Genomic DNA, 22,700 nt, shown 5'->3' with positions numbered 1-22,700 from the left:
AACTCAGAAAAACTTAAAGGACACAGTAGATACTCTGAAACTTGGTTCAGAAAAACTCACTGAGGAAATAAGTACACTATCGGAGAAAGTAGCCGAACTTTCGGATCAGTTCACTAACTTATCTACGAAGGTAGATGATAATCTGAATGACACAAAACCGGTAGTCTTTAATGAGACAGAAGAGTGCGAACAAATTAGGAAACTGAAACAAAATCTGAATCAAATTAATACGCAACACAAAAGAGAAATTTGGGAAGTACAAGATCAGTTGGCACAAGTAATACAAAAATTACAAATTTCAGAGGACACTCGCGCTCCAACACGGGAAGAGGAACTTAGAAATACGGAAAAGCCGCAAAATAATAACACAGGGCATTTCGGAAGTTATGAAAGAAATTGGCAATGTGCACCGAATTTTGAGATGGAACGGCCGACACGACCTAACAATGACCGATATGCGACTCGCCGACATGATGATTTTGACTATAAGCTGTTCATTACTACACGTAAATTCAAAACATTTAAGAATTCTGGCAACGACATTCATCCACAAGCGTGGCTCCATCAATTCTCTCATTGTTTTCCTCCCAACTGGTCATTGGAGCACAGGTTAGAATTTATGTGTGGCTACTTGGAGAATGAACCAGCTGTAAGAATGCGATCAGTCATTCACGATTGTCACAGTGAAGGAGATTTTTATCATGCCTTCCTCTCAGCATATTGGTCTCAAGCTACACAAGACCGAGTAAAACATAGCATCATAATTAGGAAACATTTCGAACAATCTGAATTCTCCAGTCTTGTCAAATATTTTGAAGACATGTTGCACAAGAATCAGTACCTGTCAAACCCATACAGCCCCTCAGAACTCATCCGCATTTGCTTACTCAAATTACCTGAACATTTACGACACATTATTTTGGCAGGACGTTGCAAAGACGACATTGAAGCTTTTCAGGGACTGTTACAAGAACTAGAAATTGACACTGACAATAGCGGAACGCGGAAACAGGAACACAACAATTACAGGTCATATCCGTCGCAATTCCACGATGAAAGAAATAATAACTGGACGCGACAAGGCTATTCACACAACACAAATCGTGACCAAAAAAGACACCACCCATATTGGCAGAATAATAGGTACAAAGAAAGATCGCACTTCCATAGTAATGAATATGACAGAGATTACCATAGAAACAGAAAATATGGGAACAAAAACAATTATTATCAAGTGAGACAGAATAACTTCAGACGCAACAGTTCGGCGCGCAGTTACGATTCAGGGAGAAATTCTCCGCCATGTGACGGACAAGGAAGAAACTACAGAATCTACCGACATGACGACAGACGATATATTCGTAACGACAGGCCTGAATTGCATCAGAACTGGCGGGATTCTAACAGAGCTGGGCCCACTCGGCAAGGCGAATTTGTAGAAGTAAGGTCTCCTAATCCCAATAACGGCGCGCGCCAACAGAGAGACAGACAATGACTCGCACAGCAGGCAGCCGTGTGCGCCGGCTGGCTCAGAGAAAAATAACATTGACGCTAACCTTGAGAAAAATTTTAGCATTCCTCACCGACGTATACCGCATGATAATTCCGTTCAAGTTGAACCTCTGCGTACTAGGAAGAGTAAAGGTTTACACCACATTTCACATGTAAAACCGTTTATTGAAAGATAATCTGCTTTTTAACTTTGCCTTTGCCATAAAACTTTTCACTTTCACATTTCTAGTATGCTTTGTCAGACTTAAGAAACTGTTAACATGCAACAATGTTTGAAGTTAAATATCCAGTCTAGAACCTAGGGAACATTTTTAAACAGAAATTACGAATGCATTGTTATAGTGAACAGACGACACAGTGTTGTTATTTGTACATTCTTGCTTGTTAGTTGCACGATTACGTAACGACTATAAGGCTCACATACTTAGAACATTTACCAGTACTGCTAATGAGATTTTGATGCAACATTTTGGTTTACTTAAAAATACATTCTGGATTTAAAGTACTTTCTGTGAGATACCAGAGGACACAGTGGTTAGTTTATGTGACAGCTACACGATTTTATCACGACGCTACTAATGAGTGTCAATTTACAATGTTGCTTTTGCGGTGTATCTGTTTTATATCTGTACAGTTTTTCTGAATTCTTCTGGAAAGTAAAACATGTTTTAGTAGCAACTTTTGTGGTATCGCTACAATGAGACAGCCTTTTCCGTAGCACAACAATACGTTACAGCACAGTAGTTTCTTCTTCACGGCAATAAGCGTAATAACTAAAGATATCTATACGCAAAGCATTTCACTTTTGTTTATCATGAGGTAAGTACATTGACTTCTACAGAACTTGGCTTTCGGAGGACGATAACTACGTCACTTCCACAGAGATTATGTTGCAACAAGACGCACAGTTTGGCGCTACGGTACACGTATTTGAGTGATTAATTTTGTACTTAAAACATTTATTTTTTAAAGATATTTGGAGTACAATGATACAAAGGTTTTCCGTGATACATTTCATTCCATTGCTGTAATCTGTAACACCTGAGGGTATAATTACATTAATCCTCAGGGGGGTACACGCTTACTTTGTGTACCATGTGTGTGCCAAGCACAAGAAGCCCTAGCTAATATGGTATTTGCTTATACAACTTTACACATGGGTACCATATTTCTCTAACACAGAATTACACAGCTATCTGATCATTTAACTGAGAGAGACAAACATTTTTTTTTCTACGTCAGTGACAGATGTTTACGCAATTACACAGCTGGATAACTTCACACTTATGAAATTTTATTTTGTGTGTACTGTGTGAACCCTTCATAATTTTCAGAACCATTGTGATACTATGAGAGCTTTGAATGATGTATTTGATATGGGATCATGATTTTTAAGGTACGTTTCAGGCAGATGACACTATTGACATGAGCAGAGAATTTTTTTTTAGGTTTTGAAATTATTGGAGGAAGCTACGACGATTTTGAGAGTTGACTGAGGTGTTATGATATTATTACGATGACTATATGTATTATGCTGTTGTGGTATGTTTATGAGCAATAAGCTGATGCTATATGAGTTATTTGAGTATGCTACATATCTGTTATCATAAAATATTGAAGAAGTGTCGACGAATAAGGTAAGGAATAATGAGTAGTGGTTAGGGACCTACTCTGATTTGTGAAACAGGTTGTTGGAAACCAAGAATCGTACTTTAAGAGTTATGAAATGTATGTAAATGCGTGAATGTATTACAATGCCGACGAAAACTTTTTGGACACTGTTATATCAATAGGATTTTGTTTCTACAGATTTGTAACGCAGATTCTTGACCTGTGAAATATTTTTATACGAGACTGCCACTGTAGCGGAAACTGTTGTCGTAAATATTTCGGTAAGAAAGGTAAGTGACCTTGACGTAATGCGTGTTGAGCGGCCACCTGTGCCTGGAGAAACAGCCACTAGGTGAAAAAAAAGAGGCCATTAACCTCGCTATTGACGTTCCTTTGTAGAAAGCATCGCAAAAACGACATGGTCGAACTTGAAAACATATGATTATACTGTGGAGCTCTTAATTTATGATATTTACTAAAATGCCTAATGAAACGATGAGAAACATTTCACGGCTATTGTCGTGCTAGTTGAGAGAAATGCCATATGGCTGGCTTTATGTATTTATTAACTCATTTTGTTTAATATCTAGTTTCTAGCTGCACTTCAGCGTTGGTTAAAATAAAATTTTATAGATGCACTAATACAAATATTTTCTGTCTAAAGATCGAGTAAATAATAATTTTTTTCAAAAAATGAGGGAGCACAAAAAGACATTTACCTTCACAGGAACTGCATACATAATTTTCTTTTCAACTACTTGGTAATTTTTTTTGGTAGAGTAAGTTATCGTGATGCATCACTCTGGTGTTAAGATGTGACATAGGTATTAGACATGGCCATTTTTAGTGTAATATTTTTTTTCTGCTTGAGCTATGTCATGTTTAGATATCTGCTGTTTGCCAGGCATAGTGTTACTGAATTTGACTTTGTATTATTCTGTTAAGCCAGTTTTACTAATGATTTATTTTTATTGTTTGCTGCACATTGCCTTATATTAGTTGTAATATTGCTGCTTGCTTTGCGAATTTGAATATTTTGTCATTGCTGTTTGTGTTAATTGTTTTGTGCTGCTGCATTGCCTCGTCCCTTAGTTTAGCATCTGAGCTCAGTACATTTAAGTTAGCTTAAGAGAGGGTAGACTATATAAGAAACTGATTATGGACAATAGGGAAAATATGCATTGAGAAGTTATATGAAAAAGATTTGGGCCAAAATGAGTATTGTACACTGAGAAATAATTATTTTGTAAGAAATATGAATAGAATACAGAAAGCAGGTATAGATAGGACTTTTTGGGAATAATGACGAATGAAGGGAGATCTCCGAGAAGTAAAGAAAGTTTTGTTTGCAAAATACTGCAGTAAAAGAAACCCTGTCCTTTCCTCGTGTTATCCCACTATGTGTTTGTGTTCCCTTGTGTATTTGTCATTTTCCTGTCTTTATGTGTTTAGCTAATAAGATTTATGTTGTAGAATTTTTCAAATACTATGTTATTTTCTTCATAAAGGTGTTTAGACATTATTTATTCTGTTTTGTTTTAATGCTCATGTGTGAAGTTGATGTTTCAAAAGTTATTCTGATCTTTTATGTATTTACTTATGTCATAATTCCTGTAACACTAATGTATATGTTAGTTCGATTCTTTTGTAAAGCCTGTACTACAAATGTTATCTGTATTGTTATGTTCTTTAATGATGTATTTTGTACCTTTGTTATTGTATTCTTATGTTATAAAATTGAAATTGACACCAGTTCATCAAATTAAGTAACTTGTAAGTTGCATTTCATTGCACACGTTTCTGTTGGTAATAATATATGCACAGTATGTGAGAAATTGGGACTGTTAGTGTTTGCACGTGTGTTGATAATTCAGCAAGGGACTGGATAGCAGCATTGCTGGTTCTAAGGACAGTTCCAAAAACTTTGTGAGTGCACAAGTGGTGGTTTATGGACTTGCTATATTATCCGCAAGACTCTTCGATGGTGATTGTGCACCTGCACAGTCACAACAGATGGCTGCTGGCCATCTCTACAAGGACTACAGTGGGTCTGCGTCTTTGATGACCCACCAGTACCATTATATCTACAAGGACTACAGTGGGTCTGCTCTGTGATGACCTACCTACCAATATTCTTCAACACTTCGACTGATTCTGCTGTGGGTTTGCTCTGTTGTGGCCCATTATCTGTCTGCATGTTGAGAGTCAGCACTGTCTTTCCGTTGGAAGTACAACACTACTTCTTCAAGACTGCATGTAAATCCACTACTTTCGTGTGCATTTTCTTCTACTGCTCAGACTTTGAGAAAAACACTACTATTTTACTGTGATGAACGATTAGGACTGTCTTTATGGACTGTGAGAAAGTTTAGCTTTTGACCAACATTGTATCAATAAGTGTGTGCATTTGATTTCTTTGTTATTGTAATTACGATTATGAAAAATTTTAACAAATATGTATTGGCCAGTGCACAAAAAGATTTGTAAAATTTTTTGTGGGTAGCATGGGGGCTATGTAAGTAGGCTGTTTAGATTTTTTTATTGGTAACGCCACCTCTGTATGAAAATCACTGGCTGTGCTGTGTGCAGTCTGTGGCTGCTTTGCATTGTTGTAATACTCGCGATTGTAGTGTTAGGCAGCTGGCTGTGAACAGCGCGTAGCGTTGCGCAGTTGGAGGTGAGCCGCCAGCAGTGGTGGATGTGGGGAGAGAGATGGCGGAGTTTTAAAATTTGTCATGAACTGCTATATATATTATGACTATTGAGGTAAATACATTGTTTGTTCTCTATCAAAATCTTTCATTTGCTAACTATGCCTATCAGTAGTTAGTTCCTTCAGTACTTTGAATCTTTTATTTAGCTGGCAGTAGTGGCGCTCGCTGTATTGCAGTAGCTTGAGTAGCGATGATTTTTGTGAGGTAAGTGATTTGTGAAAGGTATAGTTTAATGTTAGTCAGGGCCCATTCTTTTGTAGGGATTATTGAAAGTCAGATTGCGTTGCGCTAACAAAATATTGTGTGTCAGTTTAAGCACAGTCACGTATAAATTGTTCAAAGGGGACGTTTCAATATTTGCTGATCGTTTACGATTTCTAGACTTCCTTGATGGTAACGCAACCTGAGGGAATGGAATTTGCACCATTCTCATTAACACAAAGAGGCATAACAACTACATTAAGATATTAACATAATCTCCCTGTTTTCCCCAATTTAACGAAAATCCAACACTGGTATGTACATTAAAATCATATGTAGCTATGATGTGAATGGGTAAATGTCCCATTTATTGTGACAACTGTTTAGATAATAACTTAAAATCTTGCCAAACATACAATGTACGCATTTCGTACTCCCCTTTGCCTGAGGATGGAAGGGCTCTGGGCTTCCAGATCCGCAATAGATAGCATATCTGCATAACAACATTGGACATAATGTTAGTAATCTGATTTGTAATTATAGCCGGCCGGAGTGGCCGTGCAGTTCTAGGCGCTACAGTCTGGAGCCGAGCGACCGCTACGGTCGCAGGTTCGAATCCTGCCTCGGGCATGGATGTGTGTGATGTCCTTAGGTTAGTTAGGTTTAATTAGTTCTAAGTTCTAGGCGAATGATGACCTCAGAAGTTAAGTCGCATAGTGCTCAGAGTCATTTGAACCATTTTTTTTTTGTTTTGTAATTTTAGTGCTGCAAATGCCAGACTTTAATGACCAGCTGTTTACCATGGCATGTGCCACTGTACTCGCTTGTGAGTCTGTATTGCAACCATCGTGACGTAATGTGTAGAGTGTTCTGTGATGTTTAGCATGTAGAGCTACCTACCAATGCTAAACTGAATGGACACAAAATGTCCATTCCCACCACTTCAAATGGCTTGAATGCCTCCATAATCTTTGCAGCAGACTCATTGATGACTGAGATCAGCATGTTGTATGCACGGCATACAGTTCCTCACATTCTGGTTGACGTGTTACCTCCTTGTCCTCCATCAGTACTGCTCAGCTATTAGACAATCAGTTGTTCGTTTGCCTCTGTGACCTGCTGATACATGGTCATGCATTTCCCTCATCAGTTCATCCTTTAAAGTTGTAGATACCACAATACATGTTGCGTACTTCATCATCCTATAAATGAGTCCCTCATGTAGTGAAAACTGCGACTGTGTCCGAAATAAATGGCAGTCATTGTCAGCAGTCTGTGTTTCTTGACAGGGAGCAAGGTTTCTGCCAAGCAATCGCATGACCCTAATCTTACTGCTGTAGCCATCGGCAATGCTATGTTTCTTGCTGTGTTCACGTACTGTCTCATAGTCGAATTCACTGAACTTTAATGCCTGATGGGTTAACCTACTCAAACAATCTTCCAGTCCTAGTAAACATTTTGACACCATGTCAATAGCAACTGATCTTCCTACCATATACCGAGCGAGGTGGCGCAGTGGTTAGACACTGGACTCGCATTCGGGAGGACGACGGTTCAATCCCGCGTCCGGCCATCCTGATTGAGGTTTTCCGTGATTTCCCTAAATCACTCCAGGCAAATGCCGGGATGGTTCCTCTGAAAGGGCACGGCCGACTTCCTTCCCTAATCCGATGAGACCGATGACCACGCTGTCTGGTTTCCTTCCCCAAACAACCAACCAACCAACCATCCTACCATATATTTAATATATGTAATACCATATATCACACTTCACCTCTTTCTCCATGGTTGAGTATTTCCCTGCTTTATTCAACTGTCTTAGTCCGTACACTATTGGGTGTTTCTTGCTCTCTATATCCTGACTTAAAATTATTCAGTCACCTGATTGCCTCCACCACAGAATAGGATAAATTATTTTTGTAATTAGGTAATATGATATCAGACTTGAAATTACAATGAAATGAATAGCCCTAGCTGAATAAAGGCGTTGATATAAGTCAACAGGGACAGTTGGAAATGTGTGCCCCGACCGGGACTCCAACCTGGGATCTCCTGCTTACATGGCAGACGCTCTATCCATCTGACCCGCTGAGGACACAGAGGATAGTGCGACTGCAGGGAATTATCTCTGGCACGCCTCCTGTGAGACCCACATTCGCAACTTATTGTCCCGCACTATTTTCATAGTGCCTCTGCCCATTATTACTCGCGGCTTTACTGCTTGTTCCCGTAAGAGCTCGGGCACTCTTTGTGCATCCGCACAGAAGAAGATGGTTAAATGACAGGTGAGACCTAACTATTTATACATGAAGATGGTATCTGTTCTTTTGGACATGTCCGAAAGAACAGATACCATCTTGATATAAATATTACACTTGTTGTTAACACCTCTTTCAATTTCTCAGACGTGGTCTGACAGTCGGTTGACTACTGGAATATCATAGCTTTTTTCAACAAATGAGTTAATGGTCTAGCAATTTCAGCGAGTTTTCGATAAGAATTACACATAACTAAAAATGATGAAATTAATTTGGTTGTTTGTGGCAGTAAGAAATCTGAGACAACATATTTCAACCCTGGACCAGTCTTCACGCCATTCTGGCTGATCACAAGACCTGTATAGTTTACCTTTGCACATGTACAGTAACATTTTTCAATAAATGTCTTGAATATCACAGCTATGTCCTCCTTCCCTAGCTGTGTAACAACTTTAATGGTAGCAGAGAAATCCTTTGTATTTTCCGTCCATACTCTCGTCGACAAATCGACTGGAAGCCCCCTTAAAAATGTCTCTAGTAGCCTGTGCCCCTCCTCCTGCAGGATAATTTTATCAGCCTCTTCGTTTTGTGTCAGCTCATAGGTTGATTTTTCTGATCCTACACAAAAAGTAGACACTCATTTTCCTGGCGCAATAGGACTCAGACCACAGTCGTCGTGTTAGATGGCCTATGCATGGGGTGGGTGGCGTCTGGGGGAGACCCATTAACTGAAGAATTGGAGTAGGTGGTATCGGGATGGACGTTTCGTTCATGAAACTTATTTAATTACTTCAAAATAATGGGCATTTTGTTCAGCTGTGTCGTCAGACAGGTATTTCACTGCGGGCAGTTGTAACAATACAGCTTTCTCTAATGCGGCTACCGCATGGGAAGAGGAACAATCCAGAAATCGGGGAGCGAAACAATTTATCCAACAGTGTGTACTCGATATGTTGGGGATATTGTTACTGTGACAAAACCATTATTTTCTGTGGAACATGTTGAAGATAAATTTCGAGAAGTTGACTCATTGGGAAAAATCCACAACGGACTGCTACTGGTTAAAGCCGTCACTGATGCATAGTTTGCAGCTCTGCTGGTACGTGAATCTCTGGGTTACATACTAGTGTCCACTGCCCCACATAACAGTTTGAATATGGCTAAAGGAATCATCTTCCACCAAGACGTTACGCTTCAAACAGACGAGGAGCTACAGGCTAATCTTGAGTGACGAGGCGTACATTTTGCGTGATGCATTCAAAATTGTCCCAAATATAACAGAATAGATACAGAATGTCCGAAAGAACAGAGACAGGCCAGCCGGTGTTGTCGAGAGGTTCTAGGCGCTTCAGTCTGGAACCGCGCTGCTGCCACTGTCGCAGGTTCGAATCCTGCCTCGGGCATGGAAGTGTGCAATGTCCTTAGGTTAGTTAGATTGGATTGGATTGTTTGGGGAAGAAGACCAGACAGCGAGGTCATCGGTCTCATCGGATTAGGAAAGGACGGGGATGGGTCTCTCGTAAGAATCGGAGAGATGTCGCGAGTAAAGTGGCTAATGAGGAGGGACACAATACCAGCAGTGTGTGGTATAAGTTGAGAATTTGGGTCTGGCGGGTTTAGTGGTCAGTGCATCTGCCTAGTAAGCAGGAGGCCATGGTTCGAATCCCAGCCCGCCACATATCTTCAAATTTGCCCATTTATATGAATCAGTGCCCACTGGCAGCTGATGTCTTTAATTCCTTTGTGTCTTACGGAAGAAAGTTAAAAATCCTCTGAGCGGCCTAAAGTCGTGGGAGCAAATTGGGACATGAATCGATGGTTCGGTTGCTGAAGCTATGCGTTATATTTACCTCCGTACAATTCTGGTGGAGACGGTTCCTTGACGCCTTACATTCAAGTCGGCGGCAGCCTAACGCACACTACACCGCAGGCGACGTGACGTTGCGCCGGTTTTCGCGTGTGTAAACACTGTCTCTGCGATGTTCAAGACACACCCGAGACGCCGTTGATATTGGAATCGGGAATTCTTGTGCAATATCCAATGTGCTGCGACACATCCGCCTTGCACCCATTACATCTACATCTACATCTACATACATACTCCGCAATCCACCATACGGTGCGCGGCGGAGAGTACGTCGTACCACAACTAGCATCTTCTCTCCCTGTTCCACTCCCAAACAGAACGAGGGAAAAATCACTGCCTATATGCCTCTGTACGAGCCCTAATCTCTCTTATCTTATCTTTGTGGTCTTTCCGCGAAATTTAAGTTGGCGGCAGTAAAACTGTACTGCAGTCAGCCTCAAATGCTGGTTCTCTAAATTTCCTCAGTAGCGATTCACGAAAAGAACGCCTCCTTTCCTCTAGAGACTCCCACCCGAGTTCCTGAAGCATTTCCGTAACACTCGCGTGATGATCAAACCTACCAGTAACAAATCTAGCAGCCCGCCTCTGAATTGCTTCTATGTCCTCCCTCAATCCGACCTGATAGGGATCCCAAACGCTCCAGCAGTACTCAAGAATAGGTCGTATTAGTGTTTTATAAGCGGTCTCCTTTACAGATGAACCACATCTTCCCAAAATTCTACCAATGAACCGAAGACGACTATCCGCCTTCTCCACAACTGCCATTACATGCTTGTCCCACTTTATATCGGTCTGCAATGTTACACCCAAATATTTAATCGACGTGACTGTGTCAAGCGCTATACTACTAATGGAGTATTCAAACATTACAGGATTCTTTTTCCTATTCATCTGCATTAATTTACATTCATCTATATTTAGAGTTAGCTGCCATTCTTTACACCAATCAGAAATCCTGTCCAAGTCATCTTGTATCCTCCTACAGTCACTCAACGACGACACCTTCCCGTACACTACAGCATCATCAGCAAACAGCCGCACATTGCTATCCACCCTATCTAAAAGATCATTTATGTAGATAGAAAACAACAGCGGACCTACCACACTTCCCTGGGGCACACCAGATGATACCCCCACCTCCGATGAACACTCACCATAGAGGACAACATACTGGGTTCTATTACTTAATAAATACCGCCACGTTCACTACACAGCTGCCTGTAACGGACTGATCAGCCATCATGTCTACACTCAAGCCATACGCAGCATGTAGTCGCAACGTTTGGGCCTAACTCATGGCACATCTCCAAGTCGGACAATCCTCTCTGTGACTTTTGGCTATTCGGTTTATATAACTCGAGACGAGAGTTGCAGACACGCATCGAAGATGCCGCACTGCATATACGAGGTATGTTCAATAAGTAATGCAACACTTTATTTCTTAAAGCAATTTTGTTTTTATTCGCGTTCCAATACATCATATATTTCTCACTTTTCTGGCTACAAAATCCTATTTTTCAACATAATCTACATTCATTGCGACGGCATTACTGCACCTGACTGGGAACGCCTGTAGGCCAGCATGCTACCCCTCTACTGGTCGACGTCGGAGCCAACATCTTGCTGCAGCAGTAAGCCCCCCATCATCCACATACTGCTTTCCACGGAGAGCCTCCTCCATTGGCCAAACATATGTAAGTCGGAACGTGCGAGATGTGGGCTGTAAGGTGGATGAGGAAGAATAGTCCAATGAAGTTTTGTGAGCTCCTCTCAGGTGTGCAGAACTGTGCTGTGTACATAGTTCCACGTTCAGCACGTACACAACTTTCCCACTAGAGCGCGCCCCGCTAAGCACAACAGCGCACGCGCAGCGCTCGTCCGTCTCCGCACTACGAGATGGCGCTGCCTTAGAGATGGACCAAATTCTGCTTCCGCCGATCCGCATGTTAATATGTAATGCAGCCAATGAGATTGCTGCTAACGTAGAACCTTTTCTCCTCGCGGATCACACTCGCGCAGTGATACCTGAACGCGCGAGGTATTATAACGAGTGTACAGACCTCCGATTACTCAGTCTGCATTTGTCTGCACTAGTCTGCACCAGTCTGCATTTGTATGTACCAGTCTACATTAGTCTGTACCAGTCTATAGTCAAGTTTCAGTCTGCGCCTAATAAGATTACCATATTCCTGTACATAGCCATGAAGAGAAATGTATAGACACTTTGTCAAGTATCAGAGATATGTGAGAATAAGATTAACGTACCAAGAACAAAGGAACTTCAGATTGTCAATTGTAAATAGCATCCAGAATCAAGTTACGTAAGGTTTATGCTTGTTACTATTTTAATAAACGTGTGTGAAAATTAATCAGGTTCTGTTTAAAATTGGTCACCGTCAATCTGCTACTCTAAGCATGCAAGTGGCATTTCTATCGTCTGACCTAACAGCAGAAGATAAACACGCCACGATAAGACCACAAGGCATGTTGCTGACACTCGCCTACTTCGTTAGAGCCACAAGTCAAATAATCTGATGGTGTGTGTACCGAAGGTCTTACAGTACGCACCCAACAAATTGTGTGCGGCCTTGCGTTTTCATGGACAAGGAGAAGTTAGTTTGTATTTTTGTGACAAATTATTGTTCAAGTCGATTTTCAATTTCCTGAGGGTAGCGCAATACACTTTAGAGTTGATCATCGCACTACGAGGGGGACGAGTGTGTCACCACTGCCAACGGAGACGTCCAGTCGTGCAGCGAGCTGTTTGATTGAGATACGTCGGTCACATCGAATGAGACTGACCGCATGTTACAACACTGCAGGAGTCGCAACTGTGTGCAGCTGGTCGGCACGCGGGAGATCGGACAGGTTTGCACCACCTCAACCACTCACTGTGCTTTTGTTCACAGCCAGGTTTCTGTAGACATTCTGCAAGTGCCTGTGAATATCTGTGATGCTCTGGTTTCTCGACAAAAGAAACTCAATGACTCTTCTCTAATCAGGACACACCTTCGTTACAGACGTCATTTTAGAGGCTGCATATGGCGCCACCACCTATCGGAACTCATGAAACCATAGCGGCTGAAGTGGCAATGTTCCACGACATCCCACAACAAATTTCTCATTTTTTCAACCGAAATTGGCCGAGAAGAAATATGCTGCATTGTTTATTGACCTCCTCGTACGGATGGAATCTGCAGTTGGAAGTCAGCAGAAAAGATGTGCAAAGACCATTTAGTGGTCAATGAATATGTTAATAACGTTCCATGCATCTAGCAAATTATTCGCCTCCGTAGCTCTGTAGTCGATGTTGTTAACGCCTGATTGTGTGGAAGCGGAGAAGTCCAAATTTTCATTGCCAGTATTTGGCAAGCAAGGGGAAGTGAGGAAGATAGCGTAACGTTCCTTATTATTGTCTTTGTTCCAATGTCTTACGATAAATTTCAATCTTCTACTCACTGTCTCTTGAAGGTTTTTGTTAGTTATCCGTTTGTCAAAAGGAAACGGTAAGCACGGTGCCCTTTTGCTGCTATTTTAGAAGAGTATACTATGAGTCAACACAGATTTCTTTCTCTCCCTCTTTTCTCTCCCGCATCAAATCAATCAGAAGACTGATAACTAAAAAAATAATTCTTACGTATTTCTCGACAAGTAGATCAATTACTTTTAATAAGCCAGATATGTAACTCGCACACTGGACGGAGTGCTTGTTTGCTACTGGAATATTATAGTTACTTCCCAAATCTGCTACAATGTGTGGCCGAGCGGTTCTAGGCGCTACAGTCTCGAACCCCGTGACCGCTACGGTCGCAGGTTCGAATCCTGCCTCGGGTGTGGACGAGTGTGATGTCCTTAGGTTAGTAGGTTTAAGTAGTTTTAAGTTCTAGGGGACTGATGACCTCAGAAGTTAAGTCCAATAGTGCTCAGAGCCATTTGAACCATTTTTGCTACAATGCATCCGTTTCACTCCAACTGCAATCCTCATGTACCAAATACGTAATTCTGACTGCTTGTGTACAAGGTGTAACCAAATTTCCTTTACAGACTCTGAGGACTTGTAGTAGATATCAAGACAGTTAAATTTAGTAAAAGTTCTCGTGTCCAGGAAAGTACCGTTTGCCACAACACGCAAAACAGCGCAACATACGTTGCTCTCTGTCTTCTGCAGCTTGTCGTCTGGGTCCACTAACAAGTAGGCCTCTATGTAGCGGTCACCGTCATCATCGCGGATACTTCCGTATCATGTTCCAGCACTCAAGATCACCAATTCCTGGTCCACCATGCTCCGCCGCCGTAATGATACGCACCAGTACGTCTTCCTCGGTTGCCACAGGGATCTCGTAAATCAAGGATTTGATGTGACTCCACGGTTTTAATCTAGTGGATTCAAATCGGAAGGATGTGCAAGCCAAGCAATAGGGTCATCACGACCTGCTGCCCAGACGATCAGGGACAGCACGTGAGAACTGAAGTGGTGCGCTATCCTGTTGGAACCACATGTTTCGACGCACATGCAATGCCACATCTTCCAAGAGCCCATGCAGTAAGCCGTCAAGGAATCGCAAATACGTGGCACCTTCTGATGTGGTGGAAGAAGGTACGGCGCAGTCACACATCTATCCAGGATCCCTGCCCAAATGTTCAGACAATATCGTCCTGAAACCCATGGGGCGTGCGGCAAGCCGGTTTTGTCAGCCTGGACAGGACTATTGTAGGAATCGAGAACACATTTCCTGGTGAACTTGTCCCCATCCGTGAAAACTATTGGCCATAGCACCATGGGCTCGTCTACACAACAGTGTAAAAATTGGCTCCAAATGAAAAATCCTGTGGCTGCATTGCCAGTACCTTCCAGAGGGGAGAGGGGGTTGGTACCGGTATAGCTGCTGCCATCCAGAACACCCCAGACAGTTGGTCGATCCACATTCAGTCTACTTGCTATGTTTCTGGTACTCGTCGTCCCTACAGGTGGTGAATGTACCCGTCTCCGAGACCTGCTGTTATACCGTAGTAAAGAGGGAGTGTGCATGTGTCCAGCGGAGTGGAAAACACTCCGTGCACAACTGACGAGCAACCCTCCCACTGCACCGAATTTCCTCGTACTGTAGCATAATGTCGGTTTTCCAAAAACGTGTAGTTCACCATGGTCACCAGCAACACACTACAAATGAAATGTGGGTGTAGCTTGCTTTCTGTACTGCAATGAATGATTACTACCGTACAGTACTAACAAACATCACAAGCACAACAGCAGGTAGAAACCTCCATGAGCAGATCGCAAGCTCAGTTGAACGGCGTGCAAATAAATCTGTGGTGGGTATGGGGCATCAGGTGATCGGTAAAGGATGTAGTAATATCCTTGTCAGTGGAGCCGAAAACGCGGGAGATAAGAACGTGTGTTGTGGTGGGGAAACGGTTCGTTTCCAAATATGAGTTCCTACGCTAGGCTTAATCATCTTGCTCCACAATACAAGTCCTTCACGTTAGTGAAGCAAATTTAGCTACACCCTGCACTGAGAAAAGAAGTGCTGCACCGCTTCCAGTACACTTTCTCGTAAGAACAAATGACTGATCCGTTCTAGGTCTTCGCGTCCATAATCGAAGACTAAAATTTAACAACTGAACAATGTGAGTCGTCCACTTTCTCACAGTAAACATCGCTGTCGGTGTAATACGTGAGTTAATTGCAAATCGAAGCGGCCTTATTATGTGGAAATGAGAATGCAGCTAACACGTAGTTGCTATTGAGAGATAAAATTCATCGCAAAATGCAAAATTTAACAACTGTACTGAACTATTCGAGTGCAGAATACGTCTGTAAATGCTTACTCTAGAAGCACTGCATGTTTCCTGTACCGATGAACGAAACGTGATGCATCTAGTTACGATCAGTTCTCTTCTGCAAAGCGCTGTGCTGGTATTCGACGAATGAAGTCATGAAGTGTGACGTCATGCGGTGGTCTTACAGCAAGACCGAGTTCGCAGAGGGAGCGCCGGTGCTTGTGCATGATGACGCAAAGGACAATTGTTGACGTTGTTGTTATGTTGTTCTAGGTGGCGTCAAGGCCTGGGACGTATTGGGAGAGCGCTTTGGAGCTGTGCCCTTCGCTTCCGATAGTAAGTAATTCTATTTTTCAAATGTTCAAATGTGTGTGAATTTCTAAGGGACCAAACTGCTGAAGTCATCGGTCCCTAGTCTTACACACTACTTAAACTAACTTACGCTAAGAACAACATACACACCCATGCCCGAGGAAGGACTCGAACCTCCGGCGGGAGGGTTCTATTTTTCCATCCACAGCTGCAGAAAGGAACTGTGAACGGCACATAGGACCTATTTTTTCCTTTAACTTTGTACCACCGTAGCACTAGCATAACTTCCTAGACTCCCGTTAGAGTAGGACATGATACTTTTCGTCCTTTTCTCCAACTGGAACGATACGATGCTAATCATACATCACGATTTATTTGTGTACTTCTCGAGCATTTAATGGTACACAGTACTGAGGTTTTATATCCCTAATTGCTTTGCTGATGAATGTACGTACCATCCAGAAATCGACCTTCATTTGAGTCTCATTAATTCAACTCATTTCACTTCCTCTTCTAAGATTTTAAATAATTTGTGCGGTCTGGTAAGTGAGAATTAATGATTAACTGAAACTTTGTAATGGTCAGTGAGACGTTTCCAGACAACTGAAGTGATAAGTGCACAGTACAAAAGAGAGTTCCCGAGTTAACCTGAGATACAATGTCAGTTTCTATCAGATTCGAAAGATCGGCGAGTAATCATACATATCCATATCGTGGACTTCACACCTTTAACTCAAAAGTGATCAATCGAATTAATCAGCTTAATTCGATATGACTTCCCTTTCTTCTGGTTCTGTACTACCTCGATGCCCGCTAAAGAAGAAATGTGACTATGGCCTGTAAAGGAGGATTTAAGAATGGATGGAGAACAATTCAAGGCACACAGCTGGCTGTCCCAGTCGGGAGTCATTATCAGACTGAGAACGTACTGTCGATATGGTCACAGAAAGATGCTGCCGCAGCTTCACAAATAACGTTATTATCTTCAGCAGTGTTAGATAAACACGCTGCATGAGTATTCAATAAATATTAACATTATTTCAATCTCGTTCGATGTTTGCTGAATGGTCTGAACATAGAGAAACATAGCTGTATACCCCTGAGAATCTTAAATATTTATTCATCATTATGCACATTTTATGACATGCGAATAACACACACATCGGAGTAACAGCGTGTGGGGCTACGGAGTGGGTGCCCAAATTGGTTGAATAAGGAATACAGTAAGAGACAGCCTCAGGATTAGTGATAGAGCATTGGGACATAGGAGACTGTCTGTGCAACAAACAGCCTTTGCAATTTATGTACGAGCCACACAGAAATTCTAATCAAGCGCGGGCGTTCCGATCCAGAATGAACTGACACGTGGCTTCATATACCACAAAGGGCCTCGTGAATTTTCTTGCATTTCTACTCCTATAGGTGAGTGAAAAATACCGAAGAATATAAATTGACAAAAGCTCTAAGGAAGATGACAATCATTTGACAAAAATCTACTTATAAAATTTCAAATTTTTTTCGTATTACAGAAGCAAAATGTGCTTTACAATCTCTGCAGTATATTTAAGAGTGAATTAAGTACGACTCGCACTGTGGCACATAAGCAGTTGATCATCTTGATGGTCTGGAGTTCACTATTTCGTTTTGTAATAACAATATACATTTAAAATAATTTCCTAAAATAATTCACCGATAGTACAACATATAGTACATGTGGATGTAAACGTAGATGAAGAAACTATGTTCTACTAGTAACGTTGATCTCAAGAAAGTATTTTGTTTGTAAACAGTCATCATCCCATTTTCCAGTCATGAATAAAGATTAAAATTATAGTGCATAAAGAATGTGCTCTCTGCTGTTCACTTCCAAATCGGTGAGCAGTAAGCTTTGTATTTAATTTACCGTACTAGTCTCTGACTATATGTAATAATACAGTAATTTTCCACAGTGTCGCTAGAACGTTTGCTTTCATTTTCGAGGAGGTGCGTATAACTTGCAGCAGACTCGAATCATTGTTCGAATACTCGTGAAACTGTTTTGATAAAAGCTGCAAAACTCACTTTCATCTGCGAGACGAGTTACAGGTGTCTCACATCACTGGCTTGAGGCCTACTTCTGTCTGAATTGAAAACTGTCCACCACTGATACTCTCACCTTATCTCTCAAATTATTCCTAGGATATAAGAAAAGAAGAGAGTCGCAGAAATACTGAAAACTGTTCAGAGTTAAATAATGAAAGCTCACTTACGTTCTCATGGAACCAATGTAATTTATTCACACTTGTGCAAACTTTACCAAGTCAGTTCCTCAAGTCAAAAACTACTCCAGTTTTCTACGAACTCTACGACCCGTCACATGGTTACCACGGAACAAGCACACTAAAGTAGAACCCTCAATCTAAAAAATCGGAAGGGTCAAAATCATATCCACTTCTTTGTGGCAAGCGCAGGGTCCCAAGCTTCTGCAACACCTTCTTCCTGTCCTGTAATGCTATCTGTCATCTCTGATTATATTTGCTTCTCTTGCTCCTTGTCTCTTGGTGGCAACCTTTGATGTTGACCCAGATATTCTTTGGGTTCTGCCTTCCTTTCTTGGAATTAAACATTTTTCGGCTGCAGTAATATGTGCTCTTCTTCCGAGTCTGATCTACATTTTCCAAATTTTTCTGTAGAGAATCCGGACTGAGGAAGAACATCACAAACAGTCTGTTACCACCCCTCTTTTTTCTGTCAAATTCCATCGACGATGTTGTGCAAGATGTCTCCAACGCTATCATCAACGCTGCTTGAACTGTTATTCCCCTTTCCACAGGTCACCTCTTCCGCCGGCTAATGTCATGGTGAACCAAAGGCACTGCAGTAGCTGTTCAGGGTTGCTGAAGAGCCCTACAATGTTTCAACCGACAACCTTCGCAGACCATCGTTATGATTTTTAAATGATTTCATTGTAAGGCTCGCTATCTAATTAAACATAGTATGAAGAAATGGTATGAGCATTGTGTCTGTTCCCTGCAAACGAACGCATCTTCATCCCAGGTGTGGACCAGGCTCCATAGTCTTCTGGGCTGTCAACGACCAACAACTATTCTGGATCTTGTTCTGGGGGCGGTCTTTGTACTGATGCATCAGTTCTTAGTGAACAACTCCTGACCAACTTTGCGACAGCATCAGCGTCCCATTCTTATCCAGCTGCCTTTCCAGTGCAGAAACGACCAGTTGAAAACACCCTCCTATGTTATATCCCCACAGAACCGAATCATATAATGAAATTTTCTCTGACTGGGAACTGTTTCAGGCTATTGGCTCATCTCGGGATACAACCGCAAGCCCTGATTCATTCATAATCAGACGAACCAACACCTAAAGTTACATCTTGTACGGGATCTTCAACAGCATTTGGCTCGAATGGCGAGATAGTATGGTCATCCCAATCCTTAAATCAGGTAATAATCTAACATATCTCGAAAGCCACCGACTAACTAGCCTGGCCAACATGATCTGCAAACAACTAGAAAGGATGGTTGCCCATAGATTACGCTGGGTTCTCCACCCATCAGTGTGGCTTCTGGGAGCGAGGATCCATAACCAACCATCTGGTGCGTTGAAAACCGCGATCTGACATGCTTCACTTCATTGCCGTTTTTTTTATCTACATAAGCCATAAGAAAATTGAGGATGTGTTAGACGACGATCAGTTTGGCTTTAGGAAAGATAAAGGCACCAGAGAGGCAGTTCTGACGTTTCCGTTGATAATGGAAGCAAGACTAAAGAAAAATCAAGACATCTTCATAGAATTTGCCGACCTGGAAAAAGCGTTGTACAATGCAAAACGATGGAAGATGATCGAAATTCTTAAAAAAATAGGGGTAAGCTATAGGGAGAGAACAGCAATATACGTACAATATGTACACCAGCCAAGAGGGAATAATAAGAGTGGACGACCAAGAACGAGCTGCTCGGATTAAAAAGGGTGTTAGACTGGGATGTAGTCTTTCGCCCCTACTGTTCAATCTGTACATCGAAGAAGCAATGATGGAAATATTGAGGAGCAGAATTAAAACTCACGGTGAAAGGCTATCAAAGATACGATTAGCTGCTGACATTGCTATCCTGAGTGAAGGGGAAGGAGAATTACGTGATCTGCTGAATGGAATGAATAGCATAATGAGAAAAGAATATGGATTGAGAGTAAATCGAAAAAAATGAAACTAATGAGAAGTAGCAGAAATGAGAACAGCGAGAAACTTAACATCCGGATTGATGATGACGAAGTAGATGATGTTGAGGAGTTCTGCTACCTATGCAGCAAAATAAACAATGACTGACGGAGCAAGGAGGACATCAAAAACAGACTAGCAATGGCAAAAAGGGCATTCCTGGCCAAGGAAAGTGTTCTAATATCAAAAAAATGGTTCAAATGGCTCTGAGCACTATGGGACTCAACTGCTGTGGTCATCAGTCCCCGAGAACTTAGAACTACTTAAACCTAACTAACCTAAGGACATCACACACATCCATGCCCGAGGCAGGATTCGAACCTGCGACCGTAGCAGTCGCACGGTTCCGGACTGCGCGCCTAGAACCGCGAGACCACCGCGGCCGGCTTCTAATATCAAATATTAGCCTTAATTTGAGGAAGAAATTTCTGAGAATGTACCTTTGGAGCACAGCACTGTATGGTAGTGAAACCTGGACTGTGGGAAAACCGGAAAGAGAGAGAATAGAAACATTTGAGATGTGGTGCTACAGACGAATGTTGAAAATTGGATGGACTGATAAGGTAAGGAATGAGGAGGTTCTGCGCAGAATTGGAGAGGAAAGGAATATTTGGAAAACACTGACAAGGAGAAGGGACAGGATGGTAGGATCTGTTAAGACGTCAGGGAATGCCTTCCATGGTACTAGAGCGAGCTGTAGAGGGCATAAACTGTAGAGGAAGACAGTGGAATACATCCAGCAGATAACTGAGGACATAGGCTGCACATGCCACATTAAGATGAAGAGGTTGGCACATGAGAGGAATTAGTGGTGGGCCGCATCAGTCAGAAGCCATACAGCACCGCTTGGTGCCACCACATTTTATTTAAGCGCCATGCCTGGGGCTTTGAAGGCTCCTTGCCGGCATTTGTTCGTCAACTTTTATTCCACCAGTTGTTCTGGGTTCAAGTTGATACTTCATACAGCTCTTCATGGATCCAAGAGAACAGCTTTCACAGGGATCCATCCTGAGTGTCCTCATCGCCATCAATCGGCTAGTGACCTCTGTCGGGAATTTGTTCACGTCTGCAGTGTACGTGGACTACTTATGCATTTGGTACAGATCCCACTCAGTAGCCTCAGCTGAACGTCAGCTCCAAAGTGGCATTTAATGGGCCTCTGTGTAGACCATTTCACATGGTCTCCAATTCTCTACTACTAAACGTGGATCATCAATTTCTGTCGTTGCACTAGGGTCCATTCTGACCCTGAAGCCTGCTCAGTACCGAGCTCTCGGAAGTTGTTGCACAGATCCGTCTTTTGGACCCCCTTTTCGATAAAACTGACTTATCTGCCCCACATCCGTCTTATAAAGACTGGTTGTATATAGAAGCTTAACAATTTCTACTTCTTTGCCCACACCTATTGCCGTGCAGATCATGCTACTCTTCTCCATATTTACTGGGCCCTTGACTCATCCATACTGCATTACAATTGCTAGGTTTATGGATCAAGGACACTTTCAGCTTCGAAATTGTTAGACCCAGTCTATCATTGTTGAGTTCGTCTGACCACTGGCGCCTTCTAGACTAGTCGCCTAGACAGTCTCCTTGTCGAAGTGGGGATCTTATCTCTTCAGTTCCGATGGTACCAACTCTTTGTCTCCTATTCATTTGCCCTCCACAATTCCCTCATCATCCAACGTATCCCATTCTTTTTGCACAAAAGGAGCGTCAACCTCCTGAAACTCACATTCAGATAGAATTACCAGTTCGAATATGCCTCACAGCCTTCTATCAGAATCTCCACCTCTTCTAATGTGTTCCCCTCCCCACAATTGGTTGGTACCCAAACGATGAAGTGGGACCGATATATTTCAAGGTCCTAAAGTCTCAGTCATACCTATGACCTTTCAGCGTCCATTATGTTCAGTCTTGAGACAGTGGAGCTGATAGCCGTTAACAGAGTCCTCCATTTTATTAGGCCTCTGTTTACTGTGTTTTAATATGTAGCGGCTCAATTTAGGTCACCGACCGTTGTTGCCTTTACCACACTGTGATCTCTGATATTTATGACCATCTCGATGAGCTTAGTCTTAATAACTGCTTGGTTGTCTTTCTCTGTGTCCCACGTCATATGGGTATCCCAAGGAATGGAGGACCATTTACCAAGAAGAGCGATTACTCACATCCTATTCGCTTTACTCGTCCCACATGCAGATTTGTGTGTGCAAACCACATTACTGCT

General features: G+C 42.1%; 1 protein-coding gene across 2 annotated transcripts in view; it reads left to right on the top strand.

The window, feature by feature from the left end:
• LOC126194242 (uncharacterized) overlaps positions 1–22,700 on the top strand; it is a 49,865-nt gene that overhangs the window by 13,810 nt on the left and 13,355 nt on the right. The window contains exon 2 of one of the 2 annotated variants that reach the window (XM_049932749.1): positions 16,218–16,280. The exons of the other annotated variant lie outside the window; for it this stretch is intronic. Within the exon in view, the coding sequence (XP_049788706.1) occupies positions 16,218–16,280 (63 nt within the window). The remainder of the gene's footprint in view (positions 1–16,217; positions 16,281–22,700) is intronic. 2 annotated transcript variants of the gene reach the window in all.

Source organism: Schistocerca nitens, chromosome 1 (assembly GCF_023898315.1).
Source record: "Schistocerca nitens isolate TAMUIC-IGC-003100 chromosome 1, iqSchNite1.1, whole genome shotgun sequence".
NCBI classification, from domain to species: domain Eukaryota; kingdom Metazoa; phylum Arthropoda; class Insecta; order Orthoptera; family Acrididae; genus Schistocerca; species Schistocerca nitens.
This window is presented reverse-complemented; position numbering and strand designations above follow the sequence as displayed.